The sequence below is a fragment of the Taudactylus pleione genome, unplaced genomic scaffold (assembly GCF_031769625.1).
Source record: "Taudactylus pleione unplaced genomic scaffold, aTauple2 ptg000232l, whole genome shotgun sequence".
In the NCBI taxonomy this organism is placed as follows: Eukaryota; Metazoa; Chordata; class Amphibia; order Anura; family Myobatrachidae; genus Taudactylus; species Taudactylus pleione.
The window spans coordinates 195,262-221,060 of record NW_028284634.1 but is presented as its reverse complement, the minus strand read 5'-3'; the positions used below and the strand labels follow the sequence as shown (position 1 = coordinate 221,060).

Below are 25,799 nucleotides of genomic sequence, written 5' to 3'. Positions count from 1 at the left end.
TGATAGATGCAAATAGGAGGCTGCATCTCTAATGTGAGATATGTAGGACAGCTGTTCCCTCGAAGCATCAGAGGGAAATGTCTCTTCTAGGGCCTCTGACCAACTCTCAATGGTTTTTGCCACCCAGGCCGTAGCCCTAGCAGATCGAGTAATAGCTCCTGTAAGTGAGTATATCGATTTTATACAAGCTTCCATCCTTCTATTCGTAGTCAAGGAGGTAGCAGTATGGATAGGAAAGGTAGCATTCTTGACCAGACGTGTCACGTGGGAATCCACTGCTGGTGGAACTAATGCACCAGATATCGGCAAAAGTGTTCACGAACCTCTGAGCAACAGTGGAGAAGGTCACGCTCTAAGGCAGATTTTCTCCATTTAAAATTTATGCTCTCATCATACAGTGTTGCCCTTTCCCTCTCTAAACAGTCATATTCCAAGCACCTCATATCTTCCCAGTCCTCAAATCCCAACATCTCTTCACCACCCTGAACTCCCTCCTCTGCCCACCCTCTCTTCGCCTTCCCTCCTTGCTCCCTGTCCTTGCTACCTACTTTACATCTAAAATTGACTCCAAATGTCAGGATAACATTTCCCACCAGTCCCCCAGCACTACACCTCCTCCTTTCCCGGAGCATCCCTCTACTTCCATTTTACCTACACTGACATCCTTCTCCCCTATTTTAGGAGTGGAAGCCATGACCCTTATCCAGTCCTATCCCCCCCCCCCCCCCCTGGACCCTATCCCTTCATGTCTCCTCCGCTACATATCTCCTTGAGCCTGTTCTCATCTTGCCCACCTCAACCTCTCCCTTTCTTCTGGCACTGTTCCTTCTTCATTCAAACATGCCCTTGTCTACCCCATTCTCAAAAAACCTACCCTTGATCCTAACACTCTCGCCAACTACCGACCCATCTCTCTCCTCCCTTATGCATACAAACTCCTTGAGCGTATTGTTTACAATTGCCTTTACAATTTCTTTCCTCCCACTCCCTCCTTGACCCCTTTCAGTCTGGCTTCCGTTCTCTCCACTCCACTGAAACTGCCCTTACTAAAGTCAGCAAAGACCTCCTTGCTGCCAAATCCAAAGGCCACTCTACTCTCTGCTCATTCTCCTTCACCTTTCTGCTGCTTTTGACACTGTGGACCACCTTCTCCTGCTGCAAATCCTTCACTCCCTTGGTCTATGTGACACCGCTTTCTACTGGCTGTACTCCAACCTCTCTGAACGATCCTTCTCCGTCTCCTCTCATGGCTTATCTTTGCCCCCACATCCTCTCACAGTAGGTGTGCCCAAGGTTCTGTTCTTGGACCACTCTTTTTCTACCTCTATACATCCTCTTTAGGTGCGCTCATCAGCTCTTTTGACCTCCATTACCATCTCTATGCTGATGATACTCAGATTTACCTTCCCTCCCCTGAAATCTCTCCCTCTCTCGTCACTCATATCTCCAACTGTCTCTCTACCATCTCTTCCTGGATGTCCCAGTAATTTCTTAAACTTAGTATGTCCAAGACTGAGATGATCATCTTCCCACCCTCCCACATAACCTCACTTCCCACTATTTCTTTATCAATTGATGGCGCAACTATCTCCTCTAGCCCCAAAGTGCGCTGTCTTGGAGTTACCCTGGACTCATCCCTCTCCTTCAAACCACATATCCAGAACCCCTCACAGTTCTGTAGTTTACATCTCAAAAATATTTCCAGGATCAGACCCTCTCAGCCAGGATGCTACTAAGACCCTAATACACTCACTGGTCATCTCCAGACTGGATTACTGTAAGCTCCTCCTATCTGGCCTCCCCAACTCCCATCTCTCTCCCCTCCAGTCTGTCCTCAATGCTGCCGCTCGACTCATCTTTCTCTCCAAACGCTCTACATCTGCCTCCCCTCCCTTACAAGCAATCCACTGGCTCCCCTTCCCCTTCGGTTCTCACACTCGCTTACAAAGCCCTCACACACTCCTCTCCCATTTACATCTCTGACCTAATCTCCATTCACTATCCTGTCCGCCCTCTTCGTTCAACAAATGCACGCCGCCTCTCATGCCAAATGATTACCTCCCACTCCCACCTCCAAGACTTTGCCTGTGCTGCTCCCCACCTTTGGAACTTTCTCCCTCTCCCCATCAGATTCTCCACCTCTCTACAATCCTTCAAATGGGCTGTCAAGACTCACTACTTCATCAATGCTTTCCAGCTCTCATCCTAACTTGTTGCTACATGCTCCCTCCTCCCTGTCTTACCCAACTGTATCATGTTTGTATGTCTGCCCCTCCCATTGAGAATGTAAGGTCTTGCGAGCTTGGCCCTCTACCCTCTTGTGCTTCTCCTTACTTTATTTTTCATCTCCTTCTTACCCACCACTAGGACACCTAACACTTGGTTGCTTATGCTCTGTTGCTTATTTGGGTGTTATGGCCACCAATGTATCAATGTATATTATATCCATGTCCTTGTCCTGCATTGTATTGTATGTCACTTTTTTTAGTTATATCCTTTGTAAGGCACTGCGGAACACTTGTGGCGCCATATAATTAAATAAATAAAAATTTAGTGCAATCAGTAGCCAGAAGAGGGTAAAATTAACTTTAACGTTTAGGCAGCTGAAATCTTTTACTGGGCATATTCCATACCTCACTCATATGATCAGATAGCTGATCAGAGTGAGAAAACTTTGGTAAAACTACCCTTTGTCGATTAAAGAGTGGCTGTTTTGCCTTAGGAGTGGGTTCTGTCTCTTCTATTTGAATAGATTTTACAGCTGTCACAAGTGCAGCTATATTCAATTTAGAGGGGGGGTTCCTCATCTCCTGAGGGAAATTCAGAGAGAGAGAAGTCTGAGTCTTCTACCTCCCAAGTTGATAATTCAGAATCTGATAGCTGGGTAGACTGGGAAGATAGTAGGTTTACTAGGTAAGGGTCTCTCTCCTTTTGCAGCATTTGTTGAAAGGCTGTAGAGGTATCCGCCAGACTCTGCTCTGAGGTAGAAAGTATGTCTACCCATCGGGGAGGCAAAGAATTTGCAAGGAGTACCTGCTGTGGCCATCCCATAGGGGGAGCTACGACAGGGACAGCTAGGTGGGCCGCAATTTTTGCCAGCACCTGTGAAAAAGTAGCCCAGGGTGGGTCCTGAGGAGAGGATATCGGGGCTGATGGGCCCGGGGCAGTATAACAAGATGCACAAAGACCATGAATATAGGGAGATGTGAGGTACAATGAACACCCTTAGTATGCCAGGTTTATAGTAGAATAAAGGGAAAGGTATAAGCCGACAGTAATAGGGAAACAGACAGCAGCACTAGCACAAGTCACATACAAATGCAGAATTATACAATATAACTGCAGTGGGCACTAAAATCAAACTACACAGACCGCAGTGGCTGGTAAGATATAGCGCTGTATAAACCTGGCCCTTGGGAGAGGGAAACAAGGAGACTAGAACCAGCATTCCCAGAGACCTGAATGCAGAAAATGGCTGCCGTGAGTCTCAGAAGGGGCGGAGGGTGAGGGAGGAGCAGCAAGACAGAATGTGGAATGGAACCCTGAGCTGGGGGAGGAGCCGCAGAGCAAGTACCTTCTCCCCTATGCTGACATTAACCACTGGGTCCCCTGGCTTTAATTGTGCCCTGTGCCAGTGCTTGTAATACCCTGGTGATCTAGTGGAGTCCCGGATGAAGACAGTATCCACATCAGTGCCTCCAGGCTGTCTCCTGAGAACGGAGGCAAGACTGTGCATAGACGCGGGTGCACGCCAGCTGGGATCCGCCTTACCTGACCCCTTGAGTCCCAGCTGCAGTCTGGGGTCTAGGGAGCCTTGGTAGCTAGGTCCCACTAGGAGCCCTGCTGCGAGTCCCTAGCCGAGGGCTGATGTCACGGCGCCGCAGAGGGGTGATGGAATAGCAGTGCAGACGTCCAAAGGACTGTCTCGTGGTGCTGATCAGTAGTAAAATAAATGAAAATTCTAAAAATAAGCTTGGGCAGCTTAATAGCAGCCCCACTGTTAAAACGGTGATCCAGCTCCTGCCGGACACCAACGAAACTGAGTTGCCCTCAGGCTGTGGGCGGGGTATAGGGGGAAATACCAGAGCATTCTGGGATTGAAAAGCTTTAATGTTGGTGTCTGGTCCTCCAAGTCCCACCTACACCTCACTGTCTCCCCTGTGGAGCCCTATGGACCCTGAAGAATGTAAAATACCTGGATATAATTCTTGCATTGCAGATGAGAAAAAAAAAAAAAAACAGATCTGCACCAACACTAACTTACTTCTTTTATTGCATGATGTTTTAAGAGCATCAATAACCTCAGAAGCCCAACTGTCATAGGATTCTGCCCGCAACTTAATAGCATTCATCATGGGATAGAAATCATCAAGGGTGAAACGATACCTGTGACAAAAGCAAAAACCACAAGCTGTTAAAGCCATTTTATCTGTATACCATGGCTCCAAATGATACGAGACTAACTGCTATAACGGGGCAAATATTATCACATGATTAAGATAGACCGGCTGGCTTGGGAAGATTAGGCAAATATGAGAGAGAACAATGGCACTGAATGTAAGCTATACTAAAAAAAAGTATGGCTTGCATGCCATGCCTTTAACAACCTTTATTTCTGTAATTTTATTAATGTACTAAAAAATTCAAATGCGTCTCTCAAAGAGGTTTCCCATAATAAATATACGTCTTACCCCAGCGTATAATTGTAGTGGGGGCAAGAGCACAGTGCATCAACGTGGTGTAAACACACAAGAGATCCAGCACTGCAGGGACAATATACAGCAGATGTGAAGCAGGTTGTCTTGCACTTCACACACTGCCGCTCATCATCTGCTAGTAGCTCCAGATCCATCTTCTCAGACTTCACAACACCCTGGGAGGGAGGGAGGGAGGAAGTTACTAAAAATGGGTAAAGACGTTCTATAAAAAAATTATATTTTGCATAATTTTAAACCCTTCTATACAATACCAAATAGTTTAGCTTTCTATTATGAAGCAGACAAACTTACCATCTTTCGGACAGCCTCACGAAGAGTCCTTTCTTCATCAATCAAAATAGCTAGATCCTTCTGTACAGAGGATGCCAGTACAACATCCAACTCTTCTGCTTTATGGGCCATCTTGCAGATCATTTCATCATGAGAGAACACACAATATCTATTCAGGCCGCGATAATGTTCTACACACTGACGCCCTAGAGGTAGCTGAGAGAGGTCACAGTATTCACGGTCCAGAATCTACAAACCTGTGTGTACCAACTATTTTATCTTTTTTACAATGACCTTGTAATAAATGTATTATAAAGCTTAACACATTTCAAAAGATACATTTATACAAAAGGTGGATCCATCTGTGACAGATGCTTTAAACAAATTTATAAATGGTTTAGTTAGGTCAAACAAGTATTTCACGGTTTCTCATGGTATTTAAGAGCAAGAGTCACATATCCACTGGAATTATAGCAAATTTATTTTACTTTTTTTTTTTAAGAGAAAGCAGTATAGTAATTTGCTGGTATTAATGAAAACAAACAAGAAGCACTGTGCATGATGACTTGTCAATGTTTTCATGAGCATTTAGAGCACCATATATACGCATGTGTGCCTTATACATGCTCTGCGATGCATTGCAACACATTGCACTTCCAGATACAATGTTTACTAGTAGAGCAAGTGAGGAAAATGGTTCTGCTGCACAGTATCATATTAAATGCAGCACTAAAATTATAGAATGTAATGGTTTAATCAATACAACGGACTCTTAATGGACATATCCACTTAACCAAGTTTCACATTTCACCAGGTGATTAGATAGTTAAGAACATCTTTCAAGTAAAAACAGGATTTTGGTACTTACCGATAAATCCCATTCTCCGATTACACAGGCGACACTGGAGTTCAAGATAGTGGGGTATAGACGGTGGTAGAGTAGAGCCTGGCACTTTAAATAATTCAGAAGTATGAGTGGCTCCTCCCCCTCTATGCTCCATCAGCCCCAGTTTAGGAACTGAGCCCGAGAGGAGACGGAGGACAATAGGAAAAAGAGAAGGAGAGGAACAATACCGACTGAAGGAGAACAGAGGAAACCACTGCAGGGAACACATGCAGCCACACAACCATAGAAGGAACCAAACAACACTGCAGGTACGCAGCGCTGGGTGGGCGTCCAGTGTCCCCTGTGGAATCGGAGAAAGGGATTTATCGGTAAGTAATAAAATCCTGTTTTCTCCTTCATCCACTAGGGGACACTGGAGTTCAAGACAGTGGGGACGTCCCAAAGCCAACCTCCCGGGTGGGAAGAGCGGAGAACTTGCAGACCCTTTGGCAAAAGCAAAAACCAGGATCACCAAGAACCATAGGCCCAATGGAAAGGCAAGAGCTGAGGATCAAATGTCACAGAGCAGCGGAGACAATCAGAACTCCCTGCCAAACAACCACAGAATTCCAGAACGTATAGCGTAATTCGAATGGAATAACGGCTAGCGAAAGAACACCCGCAGATGAAAACATCAAACAGCGTAAGATCAGCTGAAAACAGACCAAGCCCGAACCATAGTCGAACATAAGAAGCTGTACAATACACAGACAGCAGACCCCCAGCAGTGCTGGACAGAATACATATATATTAACAAAGAATAACACCAATCTACAGATACAGAGCTGATCCTGTCCACAGACTCCTAACAAGAGTAAACAGGGAGGCAAAAGTCAAGACCAGTCGCCCAAGACCATACTAGAGGCCCAACAACCACAAGGTTTTAAACCAGCGGAAGTAAGTCTCCAACAAATAGAGATCTCACTGGGTATGAGGCAGAGGCGGCTTAGAAAGGAATTGTGGTCTCAATACTTTCAGAGGCTCAGACAGCAGTACAACCACTCTGAAACAGAGGGATCAAACAGCAACTGAAAACCTGCAGTTATAAATCCCCGTACCAGACCACTGGCAGAGTGTCTGGCAGCCCAACAGTTGCCTGCCAATAAAGTCATCAAAACCGCTTGGGGCGGGTACTACACTCGTATATGAGGCGCCCCAGGTGGGGACTATACGGCACACGCCCTGTGCCGGCCTGAAAGAAATCCACAGCAATGACCCCAAACAACAGACCACGTCCTTCATGATGGAAGTGCGTAGTCAGTACCAACTGCTGGCCCAAACATAGTATGAAAACAACCCGGATACCCTGGCAGTTAAAGAGCACGGATGCAACAGCCACCCAGGGAGAGCTACCAATAGGGAAGCATCCCATACTGCAAGGCTAGAGCACTAGGACAACCCAAAAGGTACCCATCAGTTACCTGTCAGAGTGATGAAAATATCCACAGATACTGAATAGGAATCAGATTCCTGCGCAGAACATAATGACTGTCACACTTTAATGTAAAGATGTGCCCTAGCCCATAGATGCGCTACAGTCCTATAGAACCCCAACAGGGGAATACTGTAGAAAACTAGCAAATTGTTAGTGGAGACAAGAAGGTTGTACAACAGGACTGTATACCTGAGCTTGTTACATTAGGGATGTGTATACATATAGAGATTATACATATACCCCAATTACGTTCTGCTAGTGCATTAGTGCATGTATATCTATAAAGTGCATATTAGTTAAAAGGCGGATTTAAATAAGACATTGTACCACTCAAGATACACACAGAAATATTACATATTTGATGATGGATCCCCACCAGTGACCCTTGAAAGTTATAGTGATGACAACAAGAGGGATTCAAAATTTAACTGCAGGGCCACGGATTTACTTGATACTCACCATCTGATCAAGCCAGGCCTGACCCTGCCTATTCGGCGGGTGGCCCTAGGCCTTCAGGCACAGGAGCAGTAACTGCAGTCTGTTGTCAAACAATTAGGTCCTGAGGATGTGTAGAACCTGGATTCTCCATGTACTGATAGGAAGTGTACCTAGGGGCCACTTTATAGCCTCATTTTATTGATATATTGACAAGACAATAATATTGAGTACTGGAACCTATACTGAGAAAGGCACCTGTACATAGAGTGCATAAGTTATCCCAAGTAAAGAAGGGATATATCTGCAGAGATAACCCCAGTTAGGGTTAAAAAACAGGTTTTCCCAATACTAGGAAATATTCATACAAGGAATGTGAATATATATGTATACATACTCACACACACCCGTCAAACATAGTTGCATGAGAAGGCAATCTCTTTGAAGAAAGAGTTAGTACCAATATAGGAAGTTTACTTGTCAGACTTCTGCACCAGGAGATCATCATGCTATATACATATATATCTCCTATAAGTTTGCTCCGCTATATCCATGTGTGGACATACAAGGCGGCCCCAGGACATGCATAGGGGTCCATACAAGAAGCAATGTCTTAGGGAATTGTTACTAACACAAAGTAAGCTGTAGAACAGGACTGTAGTCTATAGAGCCACCATTTTATATATATGTATATATACACACACACACACACACACACACAGTACATGGATATAGTTATTGTACCAAACTACTGCATCAGGAGAGTCCAGCCTCCAAATCGCAGGATCCTCCTTTTTAAAATATGCTAGGTATCAGACAAAACTGATAACAGATCCTCCTCTGCTTTACGGTAAGGATAAGAAGTGATACATAAACACACACACACATTTTTTTTTATATATATATATATATATATATATATATATATATATATATATATATATACACACACACACACACACACACACACACACACACACACATATCCATAATGTATACGCGTATCTACATTCAGATCAATAGGTGACAATAATATTTAACATGAGCAACAGTCAGAGCCATGGAAGGATAAGCCTACAGCACCTGGTACTCCCAGGCAAACTCCCGTCTAAGTACTAACCAGACCTGACCCTGCTTAGCTTCCGAGATCAGACGAGATCGGGTGTGTTGAGGGTATGTGGCCGTAGGCACTGAGCCAAGACCTTGGTTGAGCCCAGGACAAAATTCACTCCAGACATATGTATATGTTCTAAAGTAGGGCTTATGTATAAAATACAAATATATACATACATGTGGCTTACCTCCACGCAGGGAGACTGCTCATGTGCCGCGTGTGGTCGTCATTCTGCTACGGCGTTGGGGCCTGGATATCTTAACAGTGTGATGTCCCAGACTGGTCTACTCGCCTTATCAGGTGAGCCATGTGAGCTCCAGTTCAACCCGCTTTTTCAAAGTGGGAATCAACGAGACGACCTCAGTGCAATGAAATATACTGCAGTATACATGATATAATATGAGATATGGTAAGAACTTACCCTTGTTATCTCTATTTCTACGAAGTCCATAGGGTTCCACAGGATACCTTGGGGTATAGGTGTGACGTCAGTCGCAGGGCACCAAAGAGTTAAGCTTTCAGCCTCCCAGGATGCACTAGGTCCCCCTCCTATACCCCGCCCCCGGGCCAAGGCACCTCAGTTAGTTACCAAGCCATAGGCCGGAGGAGGAGAAGGAAGAGAGAGAACAAAGATCTGGATACATACAAGAATCACATTCTCACCAGAGGGAGACGGAAAACCGGTGACCAGAGCAAAGCCCATCTGCAGCACAGGTGCGACAGGGCGGGAGTCCTGTGGAACCCTATGGACTTCGTAGAAATAGAGATAACAAGGGTAAGTTCTTACCATATCTCATATTTTCTACTTCAGGGTCCATAGGGTATCCACAGGATACCTTGGGGATGTTCCAAAGCAGTATCCTTTAAGGGTGGGGACGCTCCTGTGCAGAAAGGAGAATCCGCCGCCCGAAGGAAGCATCCTGAAAGGCGAAGGTGTCAAACCTGTAATACCTCACGAAGGTATGGACAGAAGACCACGTAGCAGCCTTGCAGATCTGAACTGCCGAGGCACCATGTCGAGCTGCCCACGAAGGACCCACAGACCTAGTGGAATGAGCCTTCAGAGAAGGAGGGACCGGTAGGCCTTCATGAAGATAAGCTTCAGAAATAGCCATACGGATCCAGGCTGCCAAAGTTTGCTTTGAAGCAGGCCAACCCTTTTTACGGAAGCCATAGAGGACAAACAAAGCGTCCGACTTCCTAAACGAAGAAGTGCGGTCAACATAAGTCCTTAAGGCCCGCACAACATCCAAAGAGGCCTCACCCACGGAAAGACCCGGTGAGTTAAAGGCCGGAACAACTATTTCCTCATTAACATGAAACTGGGAAACAACTTTGGGAAGAAACTCGGGCCGAGTGCGGAGCACTGCCCTGTTCCCATGAAAAACCAAGAAAGGGGGTCTACAAGAAAGAGCCCCTAACTCAGAAACACGTCTAGCCGAAGCAATGGCCAGAAGGAAAACAGTCTTAGCTGTTAGCCATTTAATATCCACTGAGCCCAGTGGTTCAAACGGCGGTCCTTGGAGAGCCCTCAGGACCACAGCCAAATCCAAGGCGCCACAGGTGGAACAAAGGGCGGCTGAATACGGAGAACACCTTGCATAAAGGTGCGCACATCCGTGATTGTAGCAATCCTACGGTGAAACCAGACAGATAGGGCCGAAACCTGTACCTTCAAAGAAGCAAGGCGAAGCCCATGATCTAGTCCCGCTTGCAGGAAGGCGAGAATCCGAGACAGACGAAACTCCCGCGATGCATAACCTCTCGGTCGACACCACTGGAAGAACGTATGCCACACGCGATGGTATATCCTCGTGGAAGACGGTTTCCGAGCTCGCAACATGGTACGCACCACAGAGCTGGAAAACCCCCGGGACCTCAGCATGGCCGTCTCAACAGCCACGTCGTCAAAGACAGCCGAGTCAGGTCCGGGTGAAGGCAAGGACCCTGAGACAGAAGGTCCGGTCGTAGCGGCAACCGCAGAGGACTGTCCACGGACAGACCCTGAAGGTCTGAGAACCAGTGCCGTCTGGGCCACGCGGGAGGTATCAACAGGAGCGTCCCTCCTTCCTGTTTGAATTTCCGGATTACCCGTGGAAGAAGGGAGACCGGAGGGAACAGGAATGCGAACCGGAACGTCCACCGGACGGACAGAGCATCCACCAGAGACGCCCCTTCGTCTCTTGTGCGAGACCCGTACACTGGCAACTTGTTGTTGTGCCGGGACGCCATGAGGTCGATTTCTGGAAGACCCCACCTGTCCACCAGTAGTTGAAAAACGTCCGGGTGCAGGGACCATTCCCCCGGATGAACGGCCTGGCGACTTAGAAAGTCCGCCTTCCAATTTAGCACTCCCGGGATGAAGACCGCTGATATGGCCGGAAGATTGCGCTCCGCCCAAACCAGGATCCGAGAGACCTCTACGAGAGCCGCCCAACTGCGAGTTCCTCCTTGCCTGTTTATGTAGGCCACGGTGGTATCGTTGTCCGACTGAACCTGCACCGGGTGACCCTGGAGAAACCGCTGTGCCTGCAGGAGAGCATTGAAGACCGCACGGAGTTCCAAGATATTTATTGGAAGCTCCGCTTCTGTCGGCGTCCACCTGCCCTGGAACAAGTGTGGACCCGAAACTGCTCCCCAGCCCCTTAGACTGGCGTCCGTTGTCAACAGGACCCAATTTGGAACCCAGAACGGACGTCCCTTGTTGAGGTGGGTCGTCTTTAACCACCACGCAAGGGACAGGCGAACCTCCGGGGTGAGCACAATCGTCTGGAACTTCAGAGACTGAGGCAGCCCGTTCCACTTGGACAGGATCAGGTGCTGCAGAGGTCTGGAGTGAAACTGGGCGTATTCCACCATGTCGAACACCGACACCATGGAGCCCAGTAACCTCATCGCCGAGTGTAACGACACCCGGCGGCTGTGCAGACAACTGCGCACCCTTGACTGTAAAGCAGAGATCTTGTCCTCCGTCACGAAGATCCTTTGCTGTCCCGAGTCCAATAAGGCTCCAAGATGCAGAATCCTCCGAGACGGGATTAGAGTGGACTTCTGCCAGTTGATTAGCCAGCCGTGCCGTTGCAGGAGTGCAATGGTCAGGTCCAAGTGGTGTAACAGGAGCTCTGGAGATCCTGCCACCAATAACAGGTCGTCCAAGTACGGCAACATGCGGACTCCTTGCAGCCGCAGAGAAGCCGCCATGACCGCCATCACCTTGGTGAAAACACGTGGTGCTGTCGCCAGGCCAAAAGGTAACGCCCGAAACTGGAAGTGGTCGCTGCTGATTGCAAACCGAAGGAACTCTTGATGGCGCAAAAGAATAGGGACATGCAGGTAAGCGTCCTGTATGTAAAATGACACCATGTAGTCCCCAGGTTCCAGCACCAGAATGATGGACCGTAGGGTCTCCATCCGAAACTTTGGGACCCGCAAAGACTTGTTGAGTGCTTTGAGGTTGAGAATCGGATGATATGACCCATTGGGTTTCTGTACCAAAAATAGATTTGAATAGAAACCCTGGCCCCTCTGGGAGAATGGAACAGGCACTATAACTCCAGCCTGGAGCATAGTGTGCAATACCTTCCGCAGCTCCGTAGCCTTGTTCCGGTCTGATGGTAGACCCGTGGTGAAGAATCGAGCCGGGGGTCTGTGCCGGAAGGAGAGGGCGTACCCGTGGGAGACCACCTCCAGAACCCAAGTGTCTGTCGTAGTGAACGACCAACACTGGGAGAACTGCAGCAGGCGGCCTCCCACCCTGGGATCCCCCAAAGGGAGGCCCGGACCGTCAGGCCGCAGGCTTGTCATCTGGCTTGGGGGCCGGACGTCTGGTTCTCCAAGCCTGTTTCCGGGGCTTGACCGATTTCTTAGGGCCAGCCTGTCGAGGAAACGACTGTGGTTTGGGCCTGCCCTGGGCCCTAGATGACCGAAAGGATGGTCCAGAACCAGAAGGAGCAGCGGCCGACGGGAGACAAGCAGATTTTGCTGCCGCCAGCGTGGCCACAATCTTATCCAGATCCGGACCGAAGAGAACTTCTCCGGTAAATAAAACGCTTCCAGACCTTTCTTGGAATCTGCGTCCGCCTTCCAGGATCGCAGCCACAAGGTGCGACGAGCAGCTACCTCTGCTGAAGAAATTCTAGACACCAGAGTACTAATGTCTAGAGCCGCCTCGTTGATGTAGGTGGCCGAATCACGGAGATTGCCAATCAACTCCGCCTGTTCGGCCGGACAGTCAGATTCAAAAGAAGCCTCTAATGAATCCGCCCAGCGCTCCATCGCTCTGGCAACCCAGCAAATGGCCATAGCCGGCCGTGCTGCCCCCCCTGCAAGGGAATAAGCGGACTTCAGGCAGATTTCTACCTTGCGGTCCGTAGCATCCTTAAGGGAGGACATGGATGGCATCGGCAATGTGGCACTACGGACAAGACGGGTCACGTGAGAATCCACCTGTGGAGGGGATTCTCACTTAGCAAAATAATTATCCGCGAACGGATAAGCCACCGCCAGGCGTCTCTGCGGCTGGTATCTTTTGCCAGGTTGTTTCCACGCCACCTCTAAATGGTCCACCAACTGACCCGAAAGAGGAAAGACTGTGGCATCGCCCTTCACATCTTTGAAAAAGGCATACTTAGATTTAGCCGCTGGGGGAACTTCGTCCTCAATCACCAAGGCTGTGCGGACCGCCCGAATAAGTCCAGGAATATATACTTTGGACTTAGCATCAGCGTCCTTAGTATGGAGAGGTTCCTGATCGTAAGGATCCAGAATCTCCCCATCATCAGACGTCCCTTCGTCATCCTCATAAGGAGCGGACAGAGACGCCACCGGCCTTTTATGAGGCCGCATCACAGACTCCCCTTGCAACACATCCGACAAGTGCTGTAAAGAACTCGTCAGGGAGTTAACCCACGCTGGCTCCTGAGAACCCGGGAGCGGGGAAATAGGGAGACTGTGGGGTACCACCAATTGTCGTGGGAACCCCTGCATGGGTGACGACACCACAGACTGCTGGGACAAACCCATCGGAGTAAACGTGGGCTGCGGAGCTAACTGGCCCACTAAAGCTGTTAACGCCTGAGCGAAACAAGCCCAGGGCGGCTCCTGTACCGGTGCTGTAACCGTAATAGGCCGCGCCATGGACAAACACTGCCGGCAAAGGCCCTCCGCGCTACCCTCCCCCTCCGCTAACGGTACTTTGCACGTGGTACACTGTACCTGGAGGGGAAAATCAGTTTCAGACATGATGGCACCACGTATGTGACCTCTCTCACCAATTAAGTATTAAATAGGCGAGAGACCACCCTGCAGCACCGCACTGCAAGGGCTTTAGCAGAAAGAACAGGGACAGTAATAAAGCTGACAGTTTTGAGAAGATAAAGTTACAGGCAGCAGCGCTAGCACAGTCACATACAATGCAGAGAAATAACAATTCCTGCACTAACAGCGCTGATCACTCAACTACACAGACACAGGGCCTGGTAGGACACAGCGCTGCATACACAGACCTGAGCCACAGCGGAGGAGAGGTATGCGGGGGGACCCAGACCACGATGCTTCCTTCCAGGCTTCCAGCAGCGTTCACCATGCGTTGCAGAGAAGATGGCCGCCGAGGAGCAGAGAGAAGATGGCCGCCGAGGAGCAGAGAGAAGCTGGCCTGGGGGAGGAGCGCTGACACAGGACCAGTCAGCACAGTGCAGAGAGGGCTGTGTGCAGCGGGGGAGGCGCCGGCTGTGAGACAGGGAAGGCGCGCTCCCCTGGCATGCATTTAACCCCTGGGACGCCGCAGCGCTACCGCTCTGCTGCGGTCCGCTGTCCCAGGGGGTAGTGGAAAGCGCAGGTTCAGTACCTGGCTCCACGCTGCAGCCAGTCCCCAGGGAGCCCCCTGCCTGGGGACTTAGGACCATGTGACCAGCGGGGACCCACCGCGGGACCCCGCTGCTTACCTTTGTCCCCCTTGGATCCAGCCATGGTCCGGAACATCTGGGGTCACCGCTAGCTGTGACCCCAGATGCTCACCAGCATCCCCGGATCGGTACCGGCGTTCTGGTACCGGCGGGGGTGTAGGGAAGACAGCATGGACGTCAGGACTGACTGTCCATGCTGTACATCCAGATGTGCAGCCACAGCTGCACTGAAGAAAGCTTCAGGGGCTCTTCTAGCCCCCACTCCGACAGGTGCACCCGACGCCGGCCGGGCACCAAACTAAACTGAGGTGCCTTGGCCCGGGGGCGGGGTATAGGAGGGGGACCTAGTGCATCCTGGGAGGCTGAAAGCTTAACTCCTTGGTGCCCTGCGACTGACGTCACACCTATACCCCAAGGTATCCTGTGGATACCCTATGGACCCTGAAGTAGAAATACAGGCCTATTTGACACAGACATAGATCAATCGGCAGGTCATGCGGAGGGCAAGTGACACGGACACAGCCTCTGTATTAGGCTGCGGCATGTTCCTCCCTGAGCTAGTGTCAGGGGCCCGGACTCTCACTCTATAATAGTGGCGGCGGGTACCATGATATGTAAAGGTGCTGCTCTTTAATATGAGTACTGATTAAAACTTAATCAAACAGACTCCTCCAGCCATCTTGATATAGACATTGTAAAATGGTCACAACTATCCTCTACACAGTAACATCACAATGATGTCGGGCAGCAGTTAGGATAGTTGTGAGGCCGACTGTTTTGCTGGAATCTGACCACCATATAGGAACTACCGAGATGAGTCAAGTTCTATATGGACCTTGCCGCTGCTTAAATCAGTAAGCCGGAAGACTGTTACACTGAGTGCATAGGTTTGTAATTCGCTCAGTACGCATCAGCATAATCTTTCCCAGCATTATACTATAATAGAGACCAAACTAGGTTCTATCTAGATTTTGCTACGGCTATGCACAGGGGAGTTATATTCATTTTATTATCTATCAAAAGTTTTTACACAGCACAGCGCACTCCGACAATAAATATATATATATATATATATATATATACATACACACACACATACACACATATACACACACACATTATATATATATATATATATACACACACATATACACACACACACACATATATATATATATATATATATATATATACATACACACACACATACATATATATACATACACACACACATACATATATATACATACACAAAACACACACACACACACACACATGTGTAAACACACACATACCCCCCGTAGGCATGTCATATTGCTTTAGGCTGCCTTGGTGGTATATAATGTTACAGTGGGTCAACCTCAACCGGGGCTACTGCACTGCCAAGAGCATGCTAATATAATCTGCGCGCCAGGCACCTGCTCCCGGGAGCAGTGATGGCCGCCGGACTTAAGCCACGCCCCCGCACCGCCGGGAATAGCCGGCGCTAACTCATCCGGTCTGAACCGGCAATAAGAAACTCCTGTACAGCTCCCGCTAATGGCGGTCGTTTAGCACGCCTACCACGGCGCTACACTTCCCATTCATCCATTTTGGGAGGACCCTGTTGCGCGCCCGACGTCCTGTCAGCGCTGCACATAAGCGGTGATGTGTCTCCTACTTTACAAGTGGAGGTTAGACCTAAAACAGCCACGCGCCGGTGTTCTTTGTAAGCACCGGCGCGGTGATAACTGACAGCCGCTCAGCGGCTATTGTCTAGCAGCCCCGTTCAATGCCGTCGCCGGAGCTTCTACAGTATAAGCCCCAGCGCGGCTACAATTATTAATACCTATGTCACTGTCCAGCCAATTTCCTCCCCTCCCCTCTTAAATAGGAGGGGGAATCAATGGCTATGCATTAGCCAGAGACCCGGCCGCTGACTGCAGAGTGCAGCGGCGGGTCTCTTCAGTAGCACCAACGCTGCCAGGTTTACTGGCAGGGGGAAGGAGGCTGAAACTGTCTCCAGCTAGTCAGGAGTGGTGGGATATACTTACGAGCTGCTGCAGCGGGGATGCTGGGCTGAGGGGGCGGCGAGGAACCCGGACACATGCAGTTGTCAGCAGTGGCGGGTCCTCGCAGAGTCCTATGACTCAATCTCTATGTGCCACCTCATCAGGGTCACTGGACACAGGCTGCAGTAGCCGTGGCGGTGCCCTTCCTGGCAGCTCCCACGTAGCAGGCAGACTGCCACAGTAAGCAGCCTGCCTGTCCTCATGCTTGTAATAATAGCTAAAAATAAAATTATATGAGAAAGGCTGGAGACAGCCTGATGTGCAACCGGCTCTCTCGGGCACATTCTAAAAACTGGGGCTGATTGGGCATAGAGGGGGAGGAGCCAGTCACACTTCTGAATTATTTAAAGTGCCAGGCTCTACTCTACCACCATCTATACCCCACTGTCTTGAACTCCAGTGTCCCCTAGTGAATGAAGGAGAAAATAAACCCTTCACATTTAAACCGAATACATCTTCAATTTAATATCAAATCAATTCATATATTTGTGCTTACCCAGTCCACAGTGCAGAAATTTACAGCCTCTGCAAAGTTGAAGCCCTGGTTGAAGCCACTGTGATACGCACGAGGAAAAGTGATAACAAATTCTCCTGCACATTGATTTGTGCGATATATCTGTTGAGGGGGAAGAAAAAAATCCAAATAAATTGATTACACACTATATATATATGGTAATTGCAGGGTGGACTAGTTACCACATGGAATATATAAACCAACCAGGCAAATCACCACTTGTCCTCCAGGATACTGACTAGGCTAGAGACTCTTTGTGCCATCCAGTGCTATCCCTGGATCCTGTGATCTGGTGTGGTTCCGGCACGTAGACTATTGCGGGAGTTAGCGGCGTGGGTTGTGATGCCTGTCAGTATCCTCTATGAGCTGTTAAGACATATAAACAGCTACTCACCCCTGTGAATCACACATCCACGCGAGCCCATTTGTCGCTGGTGACGTCATGGAAAGCAGCTGCTCACCGGTGTTGCGGCAGCCTGGCTTACCTTCAGTGTCCCATCTCTACTGAGTCTGATCTATTTAAGTCCTCTCCCTAGCACCAGGTTCATTCATATCTTACATGGTATTCTGCTACAGAGGTACTACTTTCACTACACCCGGCTCTTTAACCTTAGTGCCATTATTCTTATCTGTTATAATTGATCTATGCTCCCAGGACCCTTATTTATAGAACGATTAGCTTTCATTCCCTGTGTATTTGTTTCAGGATTGGGATCCATGCCTGCTCCTAGTACATTATGTATCTTATTCCTTTGCAGGTTCTCTACATATGTTTTACAATGGTGTTGTTCATATAGATCGTTCCCATGGCCCATTTGTGTATTCTGCTATGTGGTCTCCTTGTTGTCATGGTGATGGGACACTGAAGGTAAGCCCCCTGCAGGCTGCCGGGATGCCGGCGGGTGGCTGCTTGCGAAGACGTCACCTGCGCCATACGGTGCACACGTGGTGAGAAGCTATTTATAGATCTTTGTTTGGTATGTAATCTGGATGATGTCTTGATAAAAGAGGGCAAACCTCTGAAATGTTGACTACCGCCATATGGTCTGCATTACTTATCTATCATCTCTGGAGTGCCATCCACTGTCTATGCCTATATTGCCACATTACTCTTTGCTGCAGGAAGGGTACCCAGGCCATTAATATCATTAAAAAAGAGTGCAGGGTAACCAATGTTATCTGTAGCTAGCTATCTATTACAAATAACAATAATAATAAATAATATAATGTTGCAGTTGTCACTACAATTTATCCCAAATGTGTTCTGTGCAGGGCATCCAAGTTCTTCTACATCAAATTCAAACCATTTTTTTTTAATAAACCTCACTTTGCATGCAGCATTGTCATACGGATACAGGAAAGGCCCTTCATTTTACTGTTTGCACAAAGCTGGACACATTCTCTACAATGTATGCTGAAGCATTTAAAATGCTTTACTGTAACTAAGAACTCAGGCTAACTTATAACAGCCTCAGCTCATTATTCCTTCTCATCAGCCTAACCCATATTCATCAATCAGGCTGTAAGATAGTGTAGCATGATTAGTCATTCAAGAGAATCTGAATCTACTGCTAAGAGTCCAATGGCAATTATACTCTTTAGCATTGCATATGGTATCTGAGGCGTGTGTGATGCTTCTTGGCCATGGAAACCCTATTCATGATGCTCTTGACAAACAGTACTTGTACCAATTTTGCTTACAGAGACAGCTTAACACTTTGTATATAGTATTGCAGATGAGGATAGACCATTTTTACATGCTATGTGCCACAGCCCATGGAGGAAATGTTATGTGAACGTGTAAGGTTTTCGTCTTTTCTTGCTCCTAGAAGTTTCCACTTCACAAATAACAGCACTAAGCTCTTCAGTACAACCCATGCTACTGCTAATGTTTGACTACAGAGATTGCATGGCTGTATGCTTTAATTTATTCACCTGTAATCAAGGAGTGTGGTTAAAAATTACCAAGCTCATTAATCAGAAGGGGGGTCCACATACTTTTTGGCTGTGTGGGTGGGTGTGTGAAGGAGAAATTATTACATAATATTCAGTATGTATGACTGAAGTGAATACAAAATATGACCAACCATTAGAAATCCTGCAACTCAAACACATACCGGTACACCATGAGACATTAGAGTATTTGGATTCATAATGGTAACCAGCTGATGGAGGAGGTCAGGTTGAGCAATAAATAATTCTGGAGCCAGTTTCTTCATCACCTCCTCCAGTTGCTCTGCAGCATATCCAGGTGCCCCATACCAAGTTTTTGGCTCACCCCTGGCAAAAAGGTAAATAAAAATTAAAACCACTGCAATAAAATTATTTTAATTCTCAAGGTATAGAAGCACTTACCAGTGTAGATAATTGATAGAGTAACTCCAGTGATCTTCAATATGCCAACAAAAAGAAGAAAAGCACATGCCAACATAAAGCCAAGGCAACTTCATCCCACAGATATCAGCAGTAATATGAGCCAATACAGAGGGTTGCATTACAGGCATATTATTCAGATTCCAGCCACAGTCCAGGTACTCCTATGAATAGAAGAAGAAATTAGCACTATAGAAACACTCTCCGCAAATTCCAATATTGTTTGCCAGCTTTCAGAATTTTACCTCATCTTCAGGCTTAACACGGAACTTCCCATCTCGCACAGGAAAACCACTTCCAAACTCTTTTGATGCAATATCTGCTCCATACTCAACAGTTACATCTTCTTCTATAGTGCTCACTAAACGCCAAAACTCCTTTTCCACCAGCTCTGTAGGCACCATCTGATAAATCAAAGGGGAGAGCTACACTCTAGCCTCGTACATTCTAGGATGCAAAGGAACATACCATATGAAATACTTACATGCACAGGCATATTAAAATAGTCAGATTTGAAATTATCAGCCATCTCTCCAAACATGCGTAGGGTATAATCTCTGGCTGCTTGCTCAAAACCAAATGCCTCTTGTGGTTTACTGCATTCCTGGAATAAAATGTACATCATAAATTAGTAAAATACAATCCAAGAGGTGTATAACCTATAAAAGTACTGTGAATTCATATAACAAATTAATTTTTGAAGGTCAATGGAAAGGATAAATGAATATAAACACAGCAAAAGAAGGAGTTTGATGAAGAGAGTTTTGTTTTGGTATAAATTCATGTGTGTAATGTCAGATAATCACACTTAAAAGTGGCAACTTCATTGACAGTCTCCCTAATTACATGTTTCTAAAAGAAGCCAAGTACTTACAGTCTGGTATGGCATCAATGTTATTTCAGTTATCAACAGACAATTTAAAAGAAGCCCAGTTTAATTAGGATTATCAAAGTAATTTACAGTACAATGCATAATGATTTTTATTATTTAAAAACATTTTAGAATGGAGTTACACGTTGATAACCAACATGTTAAGATCATGTAGAAAACCATAAAAAGTTTGTGACTATAACAAATAGATATTCATCAAATTTTGGTTAACAATAAACAGACATATAGAATGATTAAGTAAACTGTTTTATTTAGCCGAATATCACATTTATTATAATGTAAGTATATGGTTGAAAGGTCATAAAACAAATACAGGCACAATACTAATATGTGGAACAAAATGCAATTCAAGGTACACACTAGACGATATGTCGGCCAATCCGGCCAGATCGGACAACATATTGGGCACATCTTCTAGTGTGTACCCTCAATGTCACTGACTATGCCAGTTTTCGTGCATAGTCAGCTACATCGCCTGTCGGACCTGTATGCAGGTGCTACAGGCGACATATTTAGCGAGAGCCATGCTAGCATCAGCAAGTGTGTACGCAATTACCGATGCCGCCACCCCGCCGGGTCCAGTCTAGTGTGTACCGGCCTTAACTCCATAGTTACAATCCAGGTTTTAAGGATATCCATGCTTGAGTCCAGATGGTTAAATCAAATCGACTGAGGCACTAAGTCTAAAACAAAAGAAAAAAAGCGATAGTATTCCTATAGCGGGGCACTCTCTGGTTCAAATCGCAACTTCACTAAATTATATAGTTGACTTAATGATGATGTCTATTCGTTAGTAATAATTATAAAACATAACTTTTATTGACTCCTTGATAAAATACAGCGAAATATTTGTTTTTTGTTTTAAAATGTTTTTATATAAATGTGAAAAACAAAAAAAATTTGTGTAACCACTGATATATTGCCTAGTTTTATTTGTATCGTTACTCACATCATAATAATATCGTATATATATGACAGGTGTCTGTAGAACACGGAAATGTGTAACTTATTATTAGAAAGATATAGATCATTTCATCAAGAGCGCTTCTAATTAACAACTGACAAAATCTTGTAGTCCTCCACACTATAGTTCACATACTAGAATATTAATGATCCCTCATCTATTACCCATTGCACTTGATCGTTAGTACAAAGATATAATCCTTATATGAACAGTAAAACAAGAGATATGGTAAGAACTTACCTTTGTTATCTCTGTTTCTACGAAGTCCATAGGGTCCACAGGGTTGACCTTGGGGTATAGGTTGGGAACCAAATCCGGGCACCACGCAGTTAAAGCTTTTAGCTCCCAGGATGCACTGGGTCCACTCTCCCTATAACCCCACCCCCAAGCCAGAGGCACCTCAGTTTGTAAGTAGCCAAAGGCCACAGCCCATATGAAGCCAGGTGCGTCAGGGCGGGCGCCCTGTGGACCCTATGGACTTCGTAGAAACAGAGATAACAAAGGTAAGTTCTTACCATATCTCTTGTTTTCTACTTCAGGGTCCATAGGGGGTCCACAGGGTTGACCTTGGGGATGTCCCAAAGCAGTTCAACCAAGGGTGGGGACGCTCTTGTGCTGAGAGGAGAATCCGTCGCCAAAAAGGAAGCATCCTGAGAGGCAAAGGAAACCAATGCCTAGAACCTTAAAAAGGTGTGGACAGAAGACCACGTGGCCACCTAGTAAGGCAAAACAGCCGAGGCGCCACAGCGAGCCGCACACGAGGGTCACATGGCCCGAGAAAAAACAAGCATCAACAACAGGAAGGCCTACCCATGGGTAGGCCCCTGAGGAAGACCTACGAGGCCATCCAAGCCAACATTTGGTTATAGGCCGGCCATCCTTTCCTGTGAAAACCAGAAATCTCAGACCACCAATAAGAAGTCCGATTTCCGTAAGGAACCTGAACGGATCACATAAATCCAAAGAGGCCAGACCACCGTCAATGAGGCCACACCAGCCGAGAGGACTGGGGACAGAATGGCCGTACCATAAGTTCCAGAATAATATGGAACCTGAAAACCACTAAGAAGAAACACAGGGCGAGAGCAACTCCCACCCTGACATGATGCCCTCCAGAAGAGGGAGCCACATGAGAACGCTCCCAATTCAGACACTCTCCTGGTTGATATAAACACCCTGAGAGAAAGAGAGAGCCTAAGCAATAGACCATGTAATGGCTATCACAACCAGCGGTTCCATTGACTGTCCCCGGAGGTAACGAAGAACCACTACTTACTCCCAAGGAGTCCCTAGGGAGTACAAATGGAGGCATAATCAAGAAAACACTCCAAAGGATGAACTGGATACCAGAGTGAAGCAATTCCATATCTTAACCATACTGACAGTGTAGAGATCCGCACTTCAGGAAGACCAGGTCAAGTGTGAAACCCAAGCCAGCCGGAAGGAATGCCAGAATATCTGGAAATCCTGGACACCGGAGGATTGTATCGACAGGTACAATACCATAAGATTTATGGCTGCCACAGTTTGTGGTAGGTCCCAGCAAAAGCTGATCCATGTGCTCTAATCATTCCAACGATGACAAAGCCAGGGAAGCCGTAAGACCACTGTAAGGACACAGTCAAAGACAAACGACCCAGGTCCAAGGCAAAACCAAGGACCCTGAGACAACAGGTCCGGGCAGTGAAGCATCAGGGATGGAGTATCGATGTAGAGACTCCGAAGATCCAAGTACCCCTGACATCTGGGGCAATCAGGAGCCACCAGCAGGAAAGCATCTCCGTCTCGATTGAAAACACTTCCAAAGACCTCGAGGAAGAAGGGAGACCGGAGAACACAGGTACACAAAGTGGAAGGACCACTTCACCGACAAAGAGTCGCTGAAGTTTGCTTCAGAATCCCCAGAGCTGAACTGTAACACCATAGTGTGATAAAGTCAGAAGGCCATGAGGGTCACCTCAGGGGGGCCCCCCTGCTCACCAGGAGATGAAACCTCTCTTGGTGAAGAGACTAGTCCCCGGGGTGCACGTCGTGACGGCTGAGGACTCCCGCTTCCCAATGGAGAGCTCCTGAAATGAACGCTGCCGAGATGGTCGGGAGGAGACCCTCGGACTATGTCCGAATATGTGACATACCTGTCATTGCCACCCAACGAACAGTGTTGCTAAAAAGGAAGCCACTGTCCTGACCCTGTCGGACTGAACCTTTTCAGGTTCACCGGGAAACAAGAGTTATGCCAGAGTAAGTTAATTGACAGGGTGGAATCGACAGACGTCCAACTGCACTGAAAAGGATTCGATCCAGACACTGTCCCTAGCAAAGAAAACCCTGGACGAGATGGCCATAGCCACCCGGACAGGGACCGACTTGCCTCCGGAGAGAGCATCATCGTTTGAACAGTTATCCGACAAAAAAAACTCATTCCATCTGGAGATGAGCCAATTATGGAAAGGCCTGGAATGGAACTGAGCCCATTCCACCATGCATCCCAGAGTGTAAAGACATCTGTCGACTGCGCAGACAACCATGTACTCCTAATGGAAGAGAGGAGATTCCGTCTTACGCCAGAAGAATTCTCAGATTCTGAGAATCCAGCAGGGATCCTAGATGAAGAATACCCAGAGAGGGATGCAGGGAGGACTTTTTCCCCGTTGATTAAACGTCTGCACCCTGAAGAAGCCACAGTCATCCTGACCTGGCCGTAAAGTACCCCGGTGATCCCGCTAAGAGCAGGAGGCCGTCCAGGTACAGGAGCATTGGGATATACTGAACAGAAGAACTGTCAGAAAATCCAAAACGCTGGTAAACCCCTGTGGGGCTGAGGACAGTCCCAACAGGCAGAGCCCGAAAAATTGTAAGTGTTGCTGTGATACAGCAAACCTCAGCCCATGCTGAGGAAAGGTCTCTGTAATTACCCGTAGGCACGCGTCCTGTATATCCAGTGATACCCTAAAGTCCCCAGGTTCCAAACATCGTATGATGGAGCATAGGGATTTCCTCCTGAGCCCAGGTAGCTTTAGGAACTGGTTCAGGGAATTGAGACAGAGAATAGGCCAAAGAGGACCATTCAGCCACCGCACCAGAAAGAAAACAGAACAACCAGTCCCTCACTGAGATAGTGGGGATGGCCTAATTAGCTCCGCTTACCGCAACAACTGCATAGCTTTCTGGATCTGTAAGGCCCTTGTAAAGAGGGCGTACCCTCCTACCCACGTAGCCGCGGCAACTTGACACTAATACCGGGCGAACTGAGAAAATCGGTATCTCCCAGTTGTAGGCCTGTCCCGTCAGACTGAAGAGATATCCGTAGGTTCAGAAGCAGGATCGGCTGGCAGTCCAGGCCTGCTCAGTACTGGATATGTCGGCCCTTGTAGATGCCGACAGTCTACGAAGAAACAGACCTTTAGGCTGACCCAGAGGACAAAAAAGACTTAACAGACTTAGTCTGAGGCCTTGTAGTGGGCATAGCTGAAAGCGGTAAACTTGTCGTTAGTAATACTGCCAATGTTACTACAATCTTGTCAAGGTCAGGACCAAACAATATCAACCCTAAAGATGGTATCTGCACCTCTGCATTCCCAGAGCGCAGCCATAGGGTATTACGGAGGATACAGTCGCAGCCGGAACTCTGAAAGTTAGGAGACTGGTATCCAATATAGGCATTTCCACCTATGACAACAGCATATATTACGTGAGCAACCAAATACATTTGAACCCCCGACGTGTTGGAGGGGAAAAAACGTTACAAATGCATCAACCCAATATGCAATAGTATTAACCAACCATGCTATAGCCATGGTAGGATGGGTAACAACTCCTGAAAGCAAGTATACTGATTTCAGGCAGAGTTACCACCTACGGATCCGAAGAATCCGACCACGCAGGAATGGGAGGCGTAGTAACGTCTGTAATCAGACGAGTAACACGCCCATCCCCCCCAGGAGGGGCTCGTGATGACCCTCAGGGAATTTGGGACAGGAGGCCAAACACTGTTGTAACACCTCCTATCTGGCAACAGCCAGAGTCCCGCTATGCGATCCACCCGCTAGTCAGCAACAGGTAACCCGAAGGCACGCAATACTGAGGGTGTATGATACAGGTGCAGGTCAACATTCACTCTAACCAGAATGGACCTGCTACCAGCCCTAAAGCAGGGATAATAATACCTTAAATAGGCTTCCCCCCGTGTAAGAGGGAAAGAGCCCCGAACAGTACCCAGTTCACGGCAGAGCCAACTGGGAAGT

General features: G+C 47.4%; 1 protein-coding gene and 1 pseudogene across 2 annotated transcripts in view; both read right to left on the bottom strand.

The window, feature by feature from the left end:
- KDM5B (lysine demethylase 5B) overlaps positions 1 to 25,799 on the bottom strand; it is a 91,349-nt gene that overhangs the window by 23,785 nt on the left and 41,765 nt on the right. For both annotated transcript variants that reach the window (XM_088479423.1, XM_088479424.1), the window contains 8 exons: positions 20,184 to 20,303; positions 19,945 to 20,103; positions 19,682 to 19,863; positions 19,444 to 19,606; positions 17,309 to 17,428; positions 5,010 to 5,204; positions 4,692 to 4,873; positions 4,265 to 4,386 (listed from right to left, as the gene is read on the bottom strand). In XM_088479423.1, the coding sequence (XP_088335549.1) occupies positions 4,265 to 4,386; positions 4,692 to 4,873; positions 5,010 to 5,204; positions 17,309 to 17,428; positions 19,444 to 19,606; positions 19,682 to 19,863; positions 19,945 to 20,103; positions 20,184 to 20,303 (1,243 nt within the window). The remainder of the gene's footprint in view (positions 1 to 4,264; positions 4,387 to 4,691; positions 4,874 to 5,009; positions 5,205 to 17,308; positions 17,429 to 19,443; positions 19,607 to 19,681; positions 19,864 to 19,944; positions 20,104 to 20,183; positions 20,304 to 25,799) is intronic.
- LOC148516893 (5S ribosomal RNA) lies at positions 8,816 to 8,933 on the bottom strand (annotated as a pseudogene).